At 40.7% G+C, this 20,000-nt stretch overlaps 1 protein-coding gene across 1 annotated transcript in view; it reads right to left on the minus strand.

Annotated features, from left to right (window-relative positions):
• Positions 1 to 20,000, minus strand: part of LOC138021595 (uncharacterized) — a 91,521-nt gene that overhangs the window by 62,358 nt on the left and 9,163 nt on the right. The window contains exons 6-13 of the mRNA XM_068868496.1: positions 18,857 to 18,978; positions 15,132 to 15,365; positions 8,963 to 9,073; positions 8,044 to 8,211; positions 6,781 to 6,864; positions 4,842 to 4,918; positions 4,167 to 4,225; positions 3,513 to 3,568 (exon numbers count right to left, since the gene is read on the minus strand). Coding sequence (XP_068724597.1) covers positions 3,513 to 3,568; positions 4,167 to 4,225; positions 4,842 to 4,918; positions 6,781 to 6,864; positions 8,044 to 8,211; positions 8,963 to 9,073; positions 15,132 to 15,365; positions 18,857 to 18,978 — 911 coding nt within the window. The remainder of the gene's footprint in view (positions 1 to 3,512; positions 3,569 to 4,166; positions 4,226 to 4,841; positions 4,919 to 6,780; positions 6,865 to 8,043; positions 8,212 to 8,962; positions 9,074 to 15,131; positions 15,366 to 18,856; positions 18,979 to 20,000) is intronic.

Below are 20,000 nucleotides of genomic sequence, written 5' to 3' on the forward strand. Positions count from 1 at the left end.
AGCAATCACAGAGTGTAGAAAAGGAACTCAGGCATGTTAAGGCATGGCAATCGCTTATAGGACATAGTTACGTTAAGAGAGGAAGCCATGGTTTAATGTTATTGAAACTTGGCATGCATCCTATATTAAGAACCCTCAATTGGTTGAAATGCTTACAACGTTAAAATTCAGGTCACGTGACCCATAATTGGATGACAACGAATAAAATCTTTAGTTATTTTTTTAAAAAAGGGGAGTACAAAGTTCAATTTAAACTACTTTGCTACTATTGAGTAATTAAGGGCAAAAGGTCACGTGAATTAAGAAAAAGCAAAGTTTCTCCTCATTTAAATTAACTGACTAAACGACTTTTTTCTGCTTACTAAGTGGCATTTTTAACCTGTTCACTGACTTCATCTATACACCATTGGCACCCTCTTCTCAAACGTGGTCATTGTGGAAAACTGGGACATTTCGTTCAGGTCTGACGGAATCTTCATCGCGGAATCTTCCATAGTCTCGGACACTACGGGAAGCTACAAGTTCTAAAAGTGCTCGCTACAAGCCACGGAGTTCTGTTAACACAGTGGATGCTCCAGATTACAGTGCGAACGATTACGTGACAAAAGATATCACTGAAGCTGTCCAAGCGGGTAAGTGGATAAGTCGTTGCTCCAAAACACAAGAACCCCAAGGTGCGCGTATGTGATGAATATCGCCAGGCCAATAAAGCAATTAAGCGGGAACGTCATTCGATTCCAACCGTTGATGAGTTGCTGCAAGATATATCGGGCGCAAGAAAGTTCACCAAAGTTGACCTCAAAGCTTGCTATCATCAGATTCTCTTAGACAAAGAGTCGCAATGAATCACCACATTCATCACTCATAGTGGTCTATTTCGCTACAAACGACAACCGTTTGGGATTTGGGCTGCAAGCGAAGTATTTGAGACTGTCATTCAAAACACCCTTCAAGAACTTGACTGGGAACTCGCAATATTACCGACGACATAATTATATGGGGCTTCACTGAAAAAGAACACCACGACCGCCTTAATGCCTTTTTGCTCGTCTTATTTCTAAAGGGCTCACTGTTAACCCCTACTAAGTGCCTATAAAAGCAGGAGTCACTTTGATTCTAAGTATATATCCTGGCCAGTCAAGGCTTACGAGTGGACAGAAAGAATGTAGCCGCTATTCAGAAAACAACAGTTCCTCAACACAACTCAGAAGTTTCCTTGGTTTTTTTAACTACTGTGTTCGTTTTATTCAGAGTTTCGCTACTCTCACAGCGACGTTACGTGACCTTACCAAGAAAGGTGTGAAGTATGATTGGTCACAAACACAGCAATAGGCTTTCCAGAAAGTTAAAGATGCCATTATGGCTAACTTTCTTCTAGCCTATTACGACCCGCATTCTGTCAAACGTTGAGAAGGATGGTACAACGCGGCATGTCGGCTACTCCAGTTGCTCTCTTTCAGACGTCGAGCAGAGGTATTGTCAGCCGGAAAAGGAAGCAGTCTTTTTTTTTTGGGGGGGGGGGGGGGGGGTGTGAACATTTCACATGTATTTTAGTAGCACCAACTTTGACCTGTTCACTGATCACAAAGCCCGGGAAGTGAAGTTTACCCCGGTGTACAACCGCCTGCCCGCATTGAGCGTTGGGCTCTCCGACTCCGACAGTACTATTTCACAGTGAGATACCGCAAGGGCGAAGGCAACCCAAGATGCCAACCCAAGATGCCGTTACCCACCTGCACGCCAAACCAAAATGTCGCGGATGAATACGTTGACTTTATTGCTACCCATGCTGTACCAAAGTCAATGACCTTTCAAGAAATTCAACAGGCAGCTAAAACTAACCTGCAATTACAGGCAATGCAAATCACTGACAGCTTTAAAAACTGGTCAATGGCACCCTGACATTCAACGCTTTTACCACTCAAGCTCAGAGCTAACCGTTACTGAGACCAATCTGTTGTTACATGGCACTCGCATCATAATTCCATAAGCACTGCGTTCATGGCCATTGGAAATCGCTCACTAGGACATGGTAAAAACAGAACAGCTGCTTCGTTTCAAAGTGTGGTGGCCTGAAATTGATAAAGACGCGGAGAAACTCGTGGGCAATTGTCCCGCTTGCGAAGCTACTGGTCCGTCTATGTCTCCGACCCCCGTCCAAATGTCTGAACTGCCCACTCATGCATGGCCCTCACTTCACATGGATTTCTGGGGTCCGTTTCCCATTGGGAGATATGTTGTTCGTGGTTAAAGAAGAGTATTACAGATTTCCTGCGGTCGAAATCATGGGAAGTACCACGGCACAGGCTGTAACTCTATCCTTGGAAAGAATATTTGCCACACATACCTTGGTCTCCCGGAGAAGATAACTTCAGACAATGGAACCCCGTTTCAGAGCCAGGACTTCAAAGAATTTATGAAGCTAAAAGGTATTATCCACCACAAAGTAACTCCCCTTTGGCCACAAGCAAACGGATTGGTGGAATCATTCATGAAGCCTTTGACCAAAGCAATTTACACCGTAAGGGTGGAAGGGCGTGATTGACGAAGCGCTCTCTATCCATTCCTCCTCAACTACCGCTGTACTCCTCACTCAACAACCGTTGTTCCCCCCAGCAGAGCTGTTATACAACAGACCCCTTCGCAATGGAATCCCTGCTGTTGACACTTCAAACAGCCTCTCTACGGAACAGCACCGAAAAGCAGAAAAATTGGATCGGCAGCGTAAAGCCAAGATGAAAGGATATGCTGATCGCGCTCGTCGTGTAAAATAATCCACCCTCAAGGTGGCCAAACCGTAACATCCCCCTCCCCAATTGCAAGAGTCCGTACAGACGGACGTACGTGCGGTCAATCACTCGACAACCAAACGAAAAGAGGTTGAACATATTCTCTTAAGAATGGAGCTCTGCCCAAGGCCGCTTCGCGGCCTAGAGCCCCGCTATGATGAAATTATGGGCAATCAGTTTACTTTTTTCCTGCTGAAGAACTGGTAAAGGTTTAAAAGATATTTATGTTAAACACGTTGCCTTTTGTACGTTCTGTTGTTGTTGTTGTTGTTGTTGTTTTTTTGGCTTGGTTATACTTATCACATCTCTCCTACACCAATCTCCCGAAAAAAAAGGTGATCGATAATGCCTGCGTCTGGACGAACACTTTTAGCCTTCCATGGCTTCTTCTCGGATATTGCCTGGGTTCAACGCTAGCATACGACAACACCATTTTTGTGTCTTTGATAATATCAAATAAAATATAATAATTTCATTGGCTTTCCATAATTCACTGTTTTTATTATTACTGGGTTGCCATACGGTAATACAGTCGAAAAACGAATAGAATTTCTCCGTTTTTTTTTCCTTTCTTTCCTGCTCCTTGTTCCGTTGCTCGTCACTAATGTTATTTCCTGCCAGAAAAACGCGGGTTGCCAAATGCAACGCTGCCACGCGATTTGCCGCCAAGGAAAATTGCCCAAATAATCTCCACCTCCACCCCGACCCGTGGCGTGAACTTACCCTATTAAGTTTATGTACTTTCCAATCCTTTCATCCACGTACTGAAATAATTGATGCTAAAAGAGGGAGCAAACATAGATTTTGAATTTACTTTCCGGAGACTGTCAGTCGACCTTTTTTTGAAGTGTGAACGAGACCTTGAAAGATGGACGACAAGAAACATTTGAAGAAGACCCTAGCCTCGAGGTTTCATCTCTCATACTTGGGGTGTCTTGGTTACATCATTTCCTTAGATCATGAATCGCATCGGGAAAATAGTCTTTTTCTTTAGCCACCTCAAATTTAGAAGGAACAAAGCACAAACAGAGGTACAAAATATGCTTGTATCTCATGTTTGTTAACCCTGTCATGGGAAAACTATTGAAGCTAATGACGCAAGTAGGATTGTGCAATGCAAAACCAGGGAATCACCTTAATTAACCTACCAAATTTCCAAACGTCCTGTTTTTGTTTTTGTTTTTATTTCTTACAAGGGTCAAACTCAGCGCATTGATAATCCAGCTGAAACATGGGATAGCTCAAAACCAAACAAAATCAACGACAGTCATAAACATTTTTTGACCCTGGAGGGATCCTAGTCGTCTGTCACATGTCCTGAGATAAAGATGAGACGACGACTCGAGACGAGTCAGAACTTGCGATTGATACGCTTACCACTTTGTACATGTAAAGGCATCTGTTCAATCGAAACATGGCCAGAGTGTACAACACACCTACTGAAAAAGGAAGATAACCCAACTTTGTTTTCATTTCTCAGGTGCAAATTAAATAAAGCAACGCAAAGGCAAGAGGAAGCTTCTTTCCCTATTCATTTGAATACATAAATCTGAAAGAAATAATGAATCATGATATTTACCAAGGAAGCTCCACTCATGCAAAGTGGTTTTCAGGGAGGTCCTTGGAATTTAGAAATGTTGGTTGTGGAGGAGAGGAGAAAATTAACTGGAGAACCCGAAGGAAAACCTCTCGGAGCTGAGAAAGAACCAACAACAAACAACCATTCCGTCCTGAAGAGTCTTTCAGTTAATGTTGAGATTTAGCATCGCATTCAGTGTAAACGACAATCTCCAGACTGAAATTGGGTTTTACCAAAGATAAAAAAAGGATTTGGTTTTAGCTCATTCCTTGTCTTTTGGATACAGGCATAGAGCAATTTATCAAAAGAGACAAGTGATAATATGTGAATTTTCATGCTTATATGACAAATAGCAGCTTGACTCTTGCTGTTTGCCGTTGCATGTAAGCGCGATCAATTTCCTTCTACTGACACTGAAGTTATGTCAATAACTGCAAAGAATATAATTGCAAGAAAAACAAACTGAAACTCACCAAGATCATCAGGCCAAATAGCGAGTACAATGAACTCGGTTGGAAAAGAACAGAGAAGATCCAACGAGAAATTTGTCCTATGTACAAACAAAAAGACAACTGTAAATGGTACAGGTGTAATACGCCCGTTAGAAAAGAATAGGGAATTTAAGATCTACGGCGGCTACAGTTGACGACAACGTCACCTCATAATATAAATTGGTACGAGTGGTTTCAGAGTTAAAATAGAAAATCAAGGATGCTCTGTTGCATGCTTACGTTGTCAAAACCTAAAATTTGGTGAGTTCACGTCGCCGATATGCAGAGGACCGCTAAGATACTTGCTAAAATCCGTGCTGCACGAGCAGCACGATTGATTATGCTCTTTTAACCAATGATATTACTGTTTTGTGGCGATGTCGCAGTCGAAACCGTCGCCGTTTCTTAAATTCCCTAATAACAGTCCCAAGGTTCTAAATAGATAACCTGCATACCCATGAGTTCTACTAGCTCTACTAGAGCATCCGCCCGATGTGCTGAGGTCGCGGGATCGAATGTTGCCTAGGACTCTGATCCTTCAGTTGTCTTTTCGGTCTTTGAAGCAACTAAAATCAGTGACACAATGTTGGTACACCGACGGGATTAATCGAGCATCCCTCCCTCTCCCACCTTCCAATGTTGTTTAGAAACTAAAACGCACTGAACAGTTAGTTTGGGTGCATTAAGCTATCCAACATTTCACGGGGGAAAGCGGGTGGGTGTTCCAACGACTTAAGACTGTGATTGTAATATTGAATAAAGCATCGTATAACCTAAACGGCACGTCTAAGAGATTACCGTGGGTATTCTATAGATTTCTAACAAATTTGCGCTACCATTTTATGACAATTGTTGTGTGGCCTTTGGAAGCACTGAATACCACTAGTAAGGAACCGAATTGTAAACAACACGTTTTCTTAAATAAAGGTTGGTTGAATTTAACGCATAGCGCAACGTAGCAACCCATCGTGTTTCGTAGAAACACGTCACGTCACATTAGAATGAACAATTATTACATTGATTGTACCATTAACTTGCCATGTTTTATTACCCTGCGTGTAGCCGTCTCCTATTTCCTTTATTGTAGAGTTCTATTGTGCGGTAACAAGCGCATCGCAATATTATACCAAAATTACTATTAATTTACAAACGCAATATAATAAAAGCAACGAGTAAATATTTATTTTCCTTTTACAATAAAGAAGTTACATACCTAATAAGTTAGCACTTCAGTGTACATTATAATGATTTTAGCAGTATACTGTTACGCAATAAACAACGGGTTACCATTGTAACCCGATGAGTTTATCGGAGTACTTGTCGTTATCAATTTCGACGGGTCACAATAGTAACCCGTTGAAAAGAGATTACAACCTTCGCCCACTCCCATATTCATCCCTTAATTTCCTGAGGTTCGAATCAGGAGACGTTGTTTTTTAATAGTTAGTTTTTGCGGGCGTCCCGTTCTTTTTGGGCAATACGAAATTCTCCGGATTCCCCCTTTTAAAATCCTAGAAGCTGAAGTGGGTGAATTTCCGCATGCCTTTGCTATGGCTCTAAGGCTCATATCAGTGTTCCTTCGCAGTTGAAAGACTGTCGCTCTGATCTCAGCGGAGACATATCTTCTAAAAACCACTTTAGGAAATCGAAATATTTGGATCATGAAATGGTTAGTAAGCTGAGTACTATGGGGATAGCATATAGCCGTATTACTTTTATTCTTTAATTACGAGGCGAAAAACGCGGCATGGTGGAACAGCCATCTTTACGCGAACGTTCCAGTAGTTTCCTTATTGCACTGATTGCAAAGTTTCGTGACATGAAATTTACACGTAAAGAAAATTGTAGTTTTACTATGAAAAAATATGTTTTGTTACATTGGAGCAAGTTTGAAGAGACAAAGCAACACGCAGTTGGTTACCTGAGATAGTGGCGAGCAGTAAAAAGAGGATGAGTCACCAAAACGTTGTTTTCGTTGTAAAATGCCAGGTGAAATCTGATGTACCTGAAATAAAGTTGGGACCTCATCAACAAACAGCATTTCTGTTGGCTAGTTAATAATTATTCCTAGAGAGTGCTTTTGATACAACCAATCTCATACAGAACTCAGACTGTTGACACAAAACAACCGGAAGTTGTTTCGATAGGGAGCTTTAGCAAAGACAACGGCGACGGAAGCAAGAACGTCACAAATCTGCATATTTATTGGCCAAAAACAATAGCTTTGCACGCTTTGCAAGAGCATTTTTCATTTCTGTCCATTTTTGTCCATTTCTTTGCCGTCGTCTGCAAAACAAATACGTGAAATAGCCAAATTTGAAGGTTTAAGGGAACGTCAGCACTTGGGAGATACATTTTCATTTTCTTCCCTAAATTAAGCGCCGCTCATAACGGTTTCCTTCCTGAGGAACTGCTACACCTTAGTGATATTAAAAAGCTTGGAATAGTCGCGAGGTGATTGCAATAACGCGAATTCATGTTTTTAGATGACGTTCTCATTGCCGTTTCCGTTGTCGGTGCTAAGGCTCCCTAGCTTAAGAAACGACGACGGCTACGGCAACGACAACGCCAAAAAGCAGTAATATTATTGGTTAAAAGGGTTAGGGTTAGGGTGATTCACAAGCGGTACGTATTCTTGTACATTTCTCTCCCGCACTCGTCAAAACAACAATGCAAAATGACCAATTTTTAAGTTGGACGACAACGTGGACAAACAACAGTGAATCTTTCCATCACTCTCTTTCCTTGAAATCCGTACGTACCAATCTGGTTATAGCATACTTCGCCCGTATTGCGGTACAACATAAACAAGGTGGAAGCATCGCGAAACACTTAGGATAGCTCAAACTCATAGTTTGAAGTGACGTTTTCGTCGCCGTAGCCGTCGTGGTTTCTTAAACTCCCTTTTGCTAAAGCTCCGTTGTACATCAGCTGAAATCCGCTATTCAGCTAGCGAGCCAATCAGAAGAGTCATGGGTTTCTAACTCAGCTTATACTTGATACAGACAATCAAGGCCAGGACATGTTTAAGGTCTTCAATGCCTTTTAATGCTTAGGCTCTGAGACTATGGCAGCCCCAATCAATGGTAGAATATTACTCAACGACTTAGTTCCTGTTCAAACGATGTGGATCAATACCTATACACTAAAAATGCATCAGGAGCAGTGATTGAACTGTACTCACATATCCACTAAGCAAACAATCTCAAAAGAATAATTGAAAATCCACAATGGGGTGCTGGTATGCAAAAAAGTCGCCTGGAATGATATTGTGAGAGGAAGGATACCAGCGACCACAAGCGATACGCCTTGCCACAGCCTGAAATACGAGTCGTCCGGCAAGATGGCGCGCCTATGAAGAGTGAATATCAGAAAAGACTTGAGAAAGTTTTTAATTCGGTTAACGAATTTGTCGAACTTTGTTTAATGGCGGCTTACATTTAACTTGGGTGAATAGTATAAATGACATTATATTACACAGAATACGTTCGAAATATATGAAAACAAAAATGTTGGAAATTTCCTTATAAGCGCTTGAAACCACCTATTCGCATCAGGGAGTAAATGATACCGGTATAGCTTTTATTACGGTAGGTGTCCATTCTATCCCAGTAAAACTTTTCGTATTGTTATGAAAATTTTGATCTCGTACGACTACCAGAATGAAGTCATAGTTACTCGGAACTTTTGCCCTCATTTTGGCTTAAATCTTCGTACCTCCTAGCGAGATTAGGAACGCTTGTTATCATTCATTGAAACAAAAGACGATTTTAACCAGCAGCCATTAAGAAAGAGATCCGGTGAGAGAGAATTGGAGAGCACTCGTACCTGAGTGAAAGCCGTATAACAAACCCTCTTAGCAATTCGAGAAATTAAAATAGGGTTCCGAAAACATGACCTATGAGCTCCCGCTTTTGCAAATTAAGACATTGATCTTCACAGGTGATTTTCCAATATCCATTAACCATTAACCATTAACCATTTTCTCCAATTTTTGTTTAACAGAACCCTAAACACTGTGGCTGGATATCATAGTCATATCAATACAAAATCCGACTAACAATTTCCCTCAAAAATCATGCAAATATCAACTTTAAATTAACCTCAGGAGAAGAAAAGAAAATATTCTCAACATTGGATGCAAATCACGATACGGTTTGTCAAAATCTTCTTTTAGGTCCTCCGAACCAGTCATTAGGCCAATCTGTAGTGGACTGAGAAAACAGAAGAAAGGTAGTTAGAAGTGGAAGCTCAAAAGGAATTACTGTAAAGAAAAGAAGAAAATCTTTGGCATTAACTCACGATTAGAGCGAGTTTCAATCAAGTGTCGTAAAACCAAAACAAAAGTAATTACTTTGGCCAATCAAAAAGGACGGAGACAATCCAGTAAACCAATCAAAACTCGGAGTAATTACAAGTAGCCGACACAAAGCGCGAGAAAATATGCACGCGCGAGCCGCGATTGGTTTTGGTTTCACTTCTGATAGGTTGAAAAAGTGGCGCGAGAGCTTTGAACCAATCACTGAGTGAAGTAATGCAAAACCAAAGCAATTCGCTAATTACTTTTGACACTCAATTGAAAACCGCTCTATGCCTTTTGTTTTACATTGCGTCTTTTACTATTTAGTAACTTTTCGTCAGCGATCTCTTACGTTAAGAAAATAACTTTTGATGGCCGAGTTAAAACAAAACGTCGTGCTTTGTGACCAGCTTGCCACTTTTGGTTTTGGTGAAAGTTAATGATCCGTTAACTTTCACTAGCACTGCGAATATGGTTAACAAAGGTCACAAGATAACAACGGGAGCGAGAAGGTGAGAAGAGAATAGGGAGCTTAAGCAACGACAACGGCGACGGCAACGAGAACGTCATCTCAAAATATAAATTCGCGTTATTGTAATCGCTTCGTTAATATTTCAACTTTTTTAATATAACGGAGGTGTGGTAGTTCCTCAAAAATGACGCTGGTAGGAACGGCGCTGAATTTAGGGCAGAAAATGAAAATTTATCCTCAAGTAATGACGTTTTCCATAAAACCTAAAATTTGGCTATTTCACGTTGTAGTTTTGCTGACGACGGCAATGAAATGGACAAAAGTGAAAAACACACGTGCAGGGCGTGAAAAGCTATTGTTTTTGCCTACTAAATATGCAAATTTGTGACGTTCTCGTTGCTGTCGCCGTTGTCGTTGCTTAAGCTCCCTAATATGGCGTATTAAACGTCCGCAACTGCGTGAACAACGTCACCTGAAATTACATACGTTATCAGGGAATGTCACCTCATAGTTTACACCGACGGTTCTGAAAATATATATCCGTTGCTACTTAATCTAAAATAACTAAACTGAAAGTCGCATGATTCGAGGGTGACAGTGAGCGTCTCTGTTAACACAAATCAAATTAGCTCCTTGTAATCAAGGAGATGACGTGTGTATTCAACCCGGGTAAATGAATACACAGGTTATTATTTTTTTATAGTGACTTCCTTTGAAGAACTCGAGCCTGCGACCTTTCGATTACTGCTTCGAGTGCTCTGACAATGAGCCTAAGTAGACACGTGAGAACTGGGTCCAGCCGACCTGCCCTGCATAGGATACTGCAAGGACTGCAATAGCCCAGGGGCCCGTTTCTCGAAAGTCCCCAAATTTTTCGGGCCGTTTTCGAGTGTCACAATTTCCTCTGTATCTCATGAACGGAGAGGATTTAAGTCGTCAAACTTCACAGCCAGTTTGCCTTTTGCTACCTTAAAAACGTTTTAAAAGATCGGCTTTCCTGAAAAAGCGGTTGGCAGGTTTGTAAATGGCTTTTCGGGACTTTCGAGAAAAGGACCCCTGGTTCGAGTTCGCCATGACCACTGAATAAAAGCACTGAAAGCGCATTTTTACAGGGTTAGCCTCCATCTGAAGTGAACATATTCACAAATTCCAGCGAGAAGATGACCTGTTTACAACTTTTCTATTGTTTAATTTTCAAATTTCAGGCACCTTCCCGCCGGTTTTGGTGAATACTTTACTTTTGGTCGACACGAACCCTGTATCAATGTGTCATTGGTGTTTGTAATCAGTGGTAATTCTAAAATTTGAAAAGGGACTAGTGTCGATATTATACACTTAATGTATGGTCCCGAGGGAAACAGTTAGTTTTATTTTTTCCGAGAGTCCTGATGTTTCCCGAGACGAAGTCGAGGAAAACATCAGGACTAAAGGGAAAACAAAACTAACTAGTTTCCCGAGGGACTAGACATTAAGTGCTTTGTTGTATATTTAGACTTTTCCGTCAACAATCGCAGCAAAACATCCGGAGCGGGCAACAACTGCGGAATTGTATCCCGGTCGGGATACATTTGAATTTGATCAGGGGCAGGTAACCAAGAATCAACCAATCACAGTGCTCGTTTTGTTCAGTGGAAGGCTAGGTATATAACAATGACACATGGATACTTAGTACTCCTTTCTCGGTCAAACATACGACCTTCCGTCTTTAACTCCTTCTTTAGTCGATAACCATAGCAAAAAGACAAACCAGAAGGGCCCGTAAACAAGCGGTTGTCCAAAGCACGCAGCGTTTATATTCAAGACATTAGGGACCTTAAGATTCTACGACGGGGAAATCAATTAATTATTGACAAAGGCTTGTCAAAACATCAATCAACTGGAAAGTGGATTGACAGAAAGCACACAAAATTCGAATTTATGGAAAAACAAGTGCCTCAATGTTCGGTTTCAGTCCGTAAAAAAACAGCAAAAAAGAGGATCCAAATAATTCAGTGAAAACCGGCCGAATTGTTGCCCATGAAAACCTGCACGTTTCCGACATAACAATTGGAAAACAAACTGTTCAATAATACCCAAGGAAAAATTCGGAAATTCATCTGCCATTTCTGCGGATGATGGCGTGAGCTTTCGTTTGTTCCGTGCTTTGTACTCTCCTAAAGCATGCTGTTTAAACCAATGAGAGCGCGCGTTATATAGAAACTTTATTATAAAATTCAACACATTGATACACTGCCCAAATATGATCATAAATTAAAAATCTCGATATATGTAGGTCTATGAAATGAATCATATATGAACTGCGAATATGAAATCAAGTGAAGCTATGACCTTCGCAGTTATGAACGCCATTTTCTGCAATTGCGTAGAGAAGCCTGAAAAATTCAGGACTTCAACGGGGTTTGAACCCGTGACCTCGCGATTCCGGTGCGACGCTCTAACCAACTGAACCATGAAGCCACTGACGTTGGGAGCTGGTCATTTGTGGGTTCTAATGGTCCCGTGAGGAATGAATCACGGGATTACAAACCCCGTTGAAACCCCATCACAAACCCCGTTGAAGTCCCGAATTTTTCAGGCTTTTCTACGCAATTGCAAAAATTGCGTTCATAGCTGCGAAGGTCATAGCTTCACTTGATATGTAGGTCTACATGACGTATATTCGGCGATGTATAGGGACTTCGCAAGAAAATGTGAAAATGGCGGACCGGCGCCGCTTTACAAATGTTACAAGTTCGGAATCTTCCATTTGTTATCAATGTGTTGAATTATAAAACAGTTATAGCGCTCAAGCTTGCGTGATATCGTCTAATTTTAGCCAACTCGGCCTTCGGCCTCGTCGGCTAAGTGTTACGCGATATCACGCTCGCTTTCGCGCTATAACTGTTAATTAATGAGCAAAACAATTGGTTTGCACGTGCAGTGTGAAAATTTGTACATTTTGTTTAATTTCTCTGAAAAGCTACAACGTGGAATGGCCAAATATTAATCTCTGAGGACAACGCGAGCACATGGCAACGAATTTATTTTTTTTTTCGCCTGGTTTCACCACCGTTCCTCTCAATTCAGTTCCTGAATACTTCGGGTAGTTTATACAAGTTCGACGAACTGGACGAAAGACGAAAAAGTTTGGGAAATGAAAAGTTGTAATTTTGAAAGACGTTTTCGTTGACTTCGCCGTTGTAGATCTTAAGGACGGTGCCTACTATCTTCCCACACGCTTGCCGTGGGAGAACAGTTTAGCTGTTCCCAACCCAGCCTACCACATGTTTGGCATGTGAGGCTGCCACTTAAAGGGGTGCTAAACACACCCGCCTGGTATGTTAGCTACGCCATGCTGATGAGGCCCAAAAGGCCGAAACAGCTGTCCATAGCTGCTAAAAATGACCGGGTGAAATGGGTGTGCGCTTGCGTGATGTGATGGCAACAACGGGTTGGGGTTAGGGTGTGTCGCCTTGCTTTTATTGCTCCTACTAATTCGCAGGTATTTTTGCGCGGTTCACTGAATACGCGGGAAAAGCAGATCATAACAAGTGTTATTGAAATCCAAAAAGAAAATCGGGGATTACCACACATTTTTTTAAGATAATTAATCAACAATATTTGTAAAAAGTTTTAAAATACAATGCAATGTAAGTCATTCTTTTCCAAAATGAAGCACATTATCTCTGAAAAATGCGTGGTTACCCCCAACTTAATCTCAACTTAATCTCGTACCCAGATCTCCCACGGTCATACTGAAGGGAGATCTGGCAAAGTTCGATTTTCGAGCATGCTCAGTGCCAGCGAGGCCCGAAATACGGGCTTTTCTATCACTGCGCATGTTCGTACTCTCTGTTGTGATTTTGGGTGATTTGGCGGAATAAACATATATTTCGAGAGTATTCTTGAAGTGATTCTTTTGGGTAGAGGACAAGGAAACCTTAAACTTAAGCCGAAACAGAAAGAAGCGCTACATACGATTGTTTTTGAACAGTAGAGATTTTTTAATTGCAGCATCACTGAAACGAGCGCTTAGGCTTAATCAATAAACGAGTGGTCTTTCCTTCACACGATCTCGTGCAAAGTGTAGTTAGCCGAACCGTAAATTGAAAGCGAAAATGTTAAAGAGTGCTTAGACCTAACACTGCAACGAGCGCTGTTTTCTTGACACGATCTCGTGAAAAATGTAGGTAATCTAACCGTAAAATTCACAATTGATCACTACTTAATTCGCGAGTCACGCTTTAAGAACGAGGAATACTGTTTTGAATAAATTACATTCTTCAACTTGAATTTATTAGTTTCTGCGTAGCGCGTAGCCAGCTACGCAGAACTTTATTCGAGTGGCAGGGTACGTGGGGCTTTCGTCGGTATCATTACACAAATGTCGCAAATTTTTAAAATGATTTTCCTCAACTGTAAAGCTTTTCCAGCGTCGGAAAAAAACAAAACTTTCCTCCGCACAACAGCACGTGAGCTTGCGAAAACCAAACCTTCACTAAGTGCCCCGCGAAATAAGCCAATCGGTGAGTAGATTACATTGCCGCAACCTTTTTTTAGTAGCCAATGAAAAACGGTGTACTGTCGAACTTTACCAGATCTCACATTTCCAGTGACAGAGTGAGATCTGACTACCAGTCTATTAATCATTTGTCAGAAAGAAAAAATTCCTGTCATCTTTAGAAAAAAATAGGCACGCATTGCGTACGTGTGGTAGTGCAGTAACAGGGCGCTTTATTCCAAATTGTCAACTGAGCTGCGCTTTGTCTTCCAGGAGGTTATAAAGTTTGACAAGAAATGTGCGAATTCAACACAAAGAACACAATCGCCCAACTCTTGAGGTTGACCATAGTTTCTGCAAAGTCAAAAATTTACTCTCCAAGACGAGGTTCTTTATCACCTCGTAATTCTATCGTTTTGGAAATAGCAGCTACTTTATTATTCATCAGCGTCACAATTTTTTGCTGATTTTGGGGATCATTTTGTTGAAACTCAAGCACGCTTCCAACACACCTGTTTATTTCGTGACTTAAGCACGACCTGCTTACAGTGCACTACCACAAAAATCCTCCCGTAGCACATTTCAACCCACGTAGGCAAATTTATTAAGCTCGAAAATTACACACGATAAATTCACAAAGGCTGGAAATGTCACAAAAACCTTTTCGAGTGAAAACTTTATTGAAACAAACAATATATTTGCTATTAGAGGCAAAAAATTCTTCCTATTTCAATTGCGTGCGTGCAAGCAAGACACACAATCCGTGTCACAAAGCATATGCAATTAAATAAATTTCTGAAAGTTCAGGAAGAACCCTTTTTCTGAAGAACCTTTTCCATGAATAATGACGCACAAAAGAGACAACAAGCTTTCTTTTAAATAACTGTTCACTGTGGCGTTTCCAATTATTATTATTTTTTTACCTGCAGGGTTGAGTACGATCGAGGTAATTACTTTCGTATTTATTTTGCGATACCCAATTGTAAACCTGTTAACATTAGCCTTAAATCTTTTTCAAACCTCATGTCCGGAACCACACTGCCACTCTTCTTTTTCTTTCTGTCCTTCTCGTTCTTTTTGGAGGATTCTGACTTCTGTGACGTACTGGATCGCTGCAGAAAACTTGAAGACTTTTTGCATTGCTCAGCCGCGCATTTGACTGAGAGTCGCCGGATCGCTGCCCTGGACGATTCAAACGCTGCCTTTCTCAAGTCCTTTAAATACTCCTCGTTTTTTCCGGCTTCAACAATTTGCCTGAGTATGGAAAATGAATAAAACAAATCTATTCGTACACGTACTTACAGGTCCCTAAAGAATAGGGGAATCGTTCTTCACATTTTCTGCGTCAGTAACAGACAAGCCTATTGTTTTCTAATCCCTCAGCTGAGAATTGAAAGTACGTTGCATAATGAGTTATCTCTAAAAAATTTGAAACCGATATATCAGATAATATCTGAGCAATGATGCTTTGGAAATTCGCCCAAGAATTTATTAGTTGACAAATGGCTCATTATCAAAGCTTTCCTTATACTATTATTCCGCAGGTGAACCCCAATTACCCTGGCAAAACCAGCACACAGGATATTTAAGGGGCTTTTTCACAATATTACGGTCATTAATGTTGAATGTTAAAAACAAATATGTGGAACATCCGATAACCAAGATAGTGAAGCAATCTGTTTATTTGAAACTTTAATAACAAGACTCAATTAACCATTGGCCGTTTTTATATCAGAGACGAATGATTCGCCTGGGACTAACTAGCATGGGCAAACATTTTTTCCGCGTCTGTTAAATTCGTCTAATATAAAAAATGAATGAAGGGGTAGTTTCTAAAGAAACTGTGGTGCTGCGTCGGTGGGGAAGTAGTATACAAAAATTTGCTTTTATCAACGGAGTTGATAATGTAAATTGGCCACCGTACAGAGATTCTAAAAGCTGACGTTTCGAGCGTCAGCCCTTCGTCAGAGCGGAATTGCCCTTAGTGGATTCGCTCTGACGAAGGGCTAACGCTCGAAACGTCAGCTTTTAGAATCTCTGTACGGTGGCCAATTTACATTATCAACTCCGTTGATAAAACCAAATTTTCGTCTAATATAAAGACGGGCACAGACGCTTCTGCCTGTAAATATCAAACATCATCCGACGGTTTAAAAAAATCGACCTCCAATTTATTTCATCAAAAGATTCCCTATAAAAAAGATTTTCGAAAATGGAGTTAAAAATTTTCAGCGAATTTTACTGATTTTTCGAGAAATCGGGCATTGTCTGATTTTGCCCATTTAACATTTAGATATGTCAAAATGAAAATTATTTAGTTTTCTCTGTAGATATGATTTATTGCTAACTTTTTAACAACATATATTCCCAAATATCACACTCTTTTGAATCCTCAACATGACGAAACCTAGTAAGTGATAAGCAATACCACGAGCCCATCGGGAGCTTGCAACTTCCACACAGCGTCTGTGAAACGGCGTTTTCTCAAGTAGGTTTATTTTCAGACTAGCCCTTCCCGCGAAATAGGTCAAAAAACAAAGGCAGTTCCGGTTCGGTGACCCTATGACGTCAGCTTAATTTCTTGTAATTGGTCATCGGGCTCCTGTGGGAGTCTCATTCGCGCGAAATTCAATCTAAAAATAAATCGGTCTGTGAGAACGCCGTTACACGAACACCGTAAAGTTGTAGGCTCCGGGTCATGGGTTCCTGGCAATACTGAATGTTGAATGATTTTGGCAAATTTATCCTTTCAATCAAGGTTTAGTGGAAATAACAGCGAATGAAACTGTCATGCTTGCAAGCATTGATTGTCACAGGATATTACTTTTTCCCCTGAGTACCACAGAGAATATCACCTCTCTTGGCTATTTTTTTTCAATAATAAATGGTTTGTGAAAGTTTCAAACAAATCAGGGCAAGTAGTACTAAAAATTTTCCTTCACGACACGCACTAGAATTGGAACAGCGCGATATGCGGAAAGACTGAAAATAGCTTGGACGTTTGGTTCTGCCAACAACAAAATATTCGCAGGCCGCCAGTAGATTTCTTATATGTTTGTAATGAAAGGTTAAGAACCCCTAGTAAATATTTTTTTATCGAAAAATCGATGCGCACCAGCTGAGAATTTTACCCTTGGATTTAAAGTAAAATTTAACAGAAACGACCATGTTTTAGAGGGGGTTCATGTGGGGGTCTCTAAATTGTTTGGAAAAGCGAAAGAAAAAATGCGCATAACATGAGAGACGCACAATTTGTCAAGACGTTCAGGGGCCACGTTGAATATTTAGACGGTAAATGCTGGAACGCAGTTTGTAACGTCATCGGATTTGAAAGTATCCGGATCCGTGTTGCTGTTTGTCTCGGTTTCGAAGTGAGTCTTGGTGCTCAACTATTGTAAGGGAAATGAGTTTGATTTGCATAAGAATACGCAACTCATTTCCATTTGAATGGCTGTGCAGCAGGACTCGCTTTGAAACTGAGACATGCAGCAACTCGGAAATGGGTTAATTCTAGATTCAGAACTTTCCACTCTGGAGAGCAGGTTAAAAACGTTGCGGATTCGCCAGATACGTGCGGACGGAAGGCGAATCAGCAAAGAAAAAGTTGCCGAATCCGATTAAAAATATCCGGGTATGTGAGGACTGGCCTAAGTGTACTTGCGAATGTTTTTTTTTATTGATGCATTAAGGGACAATGCCCATGGAGAGTCAACAATAGGACACAGAGTCCCTATCGCCTTCTAGTGTTTCCCCTCCCAAACACGATAAACCACAGAGAACACACCACAACACCGGGAACCCGTTCCATGCTCTTGCAAAATATAGTGCTTGGGTTCGTTTACGTCCCACAGGGTTATGAACATTGAAGGGGCCGACGGCTTATGGGTCTTATCCGAGAAGACCTGGGGCCCGTTTCTCGAATGTCCCGAAAATTTACGGGCCATTTTCGGGTGTTACAATTCCCTTTGTATCTCAAGAATAGAGAGGATTTAAGTCGTCAAACTTCACAGTCATTTTTCTTTTTGTTACCTTAAAAACATGCTAAAAGATCCGATTTCCAAAACAAGCGGTTGGCAGTTTTTACAACTGGCTTTTCGGGCACGAAAAGTTTTCGGAACTTTCGAGAAACGGGCCCCAGGGCCCGGTTGTTCAAAAGCCGATTAACGCTAATCCCAGATTAAAAATTAACCAAGGAGTTTACTCCTCTACTCCCAAACGCTGTTCAACGCCGATATTCGGCAAAAATTTACATTAGAAGAAGTCAATCTTGAAAAACAAAAATAAGCAAAAGAAACTTTCACCAAAAAGTTGAAAACATGAATCAAACAAAACCTGACACTAATCCTGGGTTAAGTTAATCGGCTTTCGAACAACCGGCCCCAGAGAGTCTAGGTATTTGCAGATGTCATTTCAAAGGCAGCAAGTTCTTCTTAGTTCTTTAAAGACTCAGAGTGTTGGTTGTGCCGGAGTTGAACATGAATATATATGGGTATACATGGAAATTCACTGGTATATACCTTTATATATAACAATTTAAGGCTTTAATACATCCATGATATAATTACATACTATTATGATACACTTTAATAACACTACTTAAAGTACCAACCTTTTCTTGTCAATGCCACGAAGTAAATTAAAACTTTAGGCTACTCTCTTATGTCGGTACATTCAAAGTGAATCACAGTTGCAACATACAAACATTTCTTAAAACGGCTGTTACGTTCTCTTCAAATCACACAAACCTTGCCACAAGGGGAAAATTGATTAGCACAGCATCTAAATCAGGTTTCGTCAGCATGAGAATATCACAAAATGTTCTCGCTTTCACTGTAGCTAAACGATAATTGCCAAATAGTAGGCCGACCTAAGTAAAGTAAAATAAAAATTACAGGATATAGATTAACGAGAAAACTCTTAGTCGTGATTCTTATAATGACCTAAAGTGCTTATGATTGAATTTTCATCGTATACAAAATAATTAAGTAATTTAAGCAAAACGCGATGTTTCATAGAGTTTTTAACCCTATTGCTTCACTGACAATTATAGCAATTACAATATTTACAGGAGAAGCAATCGTATCACTTTAACCCCCAAGACAAATAGATTAAAGCAGCGGAAAAAACCCACGCAGGACAAGAACCCCGGGAAATAAAGCAAGCTAAGTGGTGCCTTCTAAGTATCTTTCAAATACAGTTTGCTACATACAGGTCCTTGTAATTTTTATGCTCATCAGCTTGGGTACCTGTGGCTCGATCAGCTCGCCAAGTTACATGACTGGAAGCTATTTACCCACGTCTCAACAGCGCTAAGCGAGCGCTTAGGCTTAATCAGTAAACGAGTGCTTTCTTCTTCATACGATCTCGGGAAAAGTGCAGTTAACCGAACCGCAAAATGCTAACATTTTACGAGAATGCTTAGGCCTAATCACTGAGGCGAGCGCTTAGGCTTAATCAGTAAACGAGTGCTTTCTTCTTCATACGATCTCATGAAAAGTGTAGTTAACCGAACCGCAAAATAAAAGCTAAATTTTGCGAGAATGCTTAGGCCTAATCACTGAAACGGGCGCTTAAGCTTTATCAGTAAACAAAAGCTTTCTTCTTCACACGATCTCGGGAAAAGTGTAGTCAACCGAACCGAAAAATGAAAGCTAACATTTTACGAGAATACTTAGGCCTAATCACTGAAGCGAGCGCCTAGGCTTAATCAGTAAACGAGTGCTTTCTTTTTCACACGATCTCATGAAAAGTGTAGTTAACGGAACAACAAAATGAAATTTAAGAAGTGGAGCGATTGTAGAATGCCCGGTTTAGGAACAGAGTTGTTTATATGAATATCATTTTCTCTCCCATGCCACTGCGGTCAAGTAGCATTGTTAAACACACTGC

This window comes from Montipora capricornis, chromosome 10 (genome assembly GCF_036669925.1).
Source record: "Montipora capricornis isolate CH-2021 chromosome 10, ASM3666992v2, whole genome shotgun sequence".
In the NCBI taxonomy this organism is placed as follows: Eukaryota; Metazoa; Cnidaria; class Anthozoa; order Scleractinia; family Acroporidae; genus Montipora; species Montipora capricornis.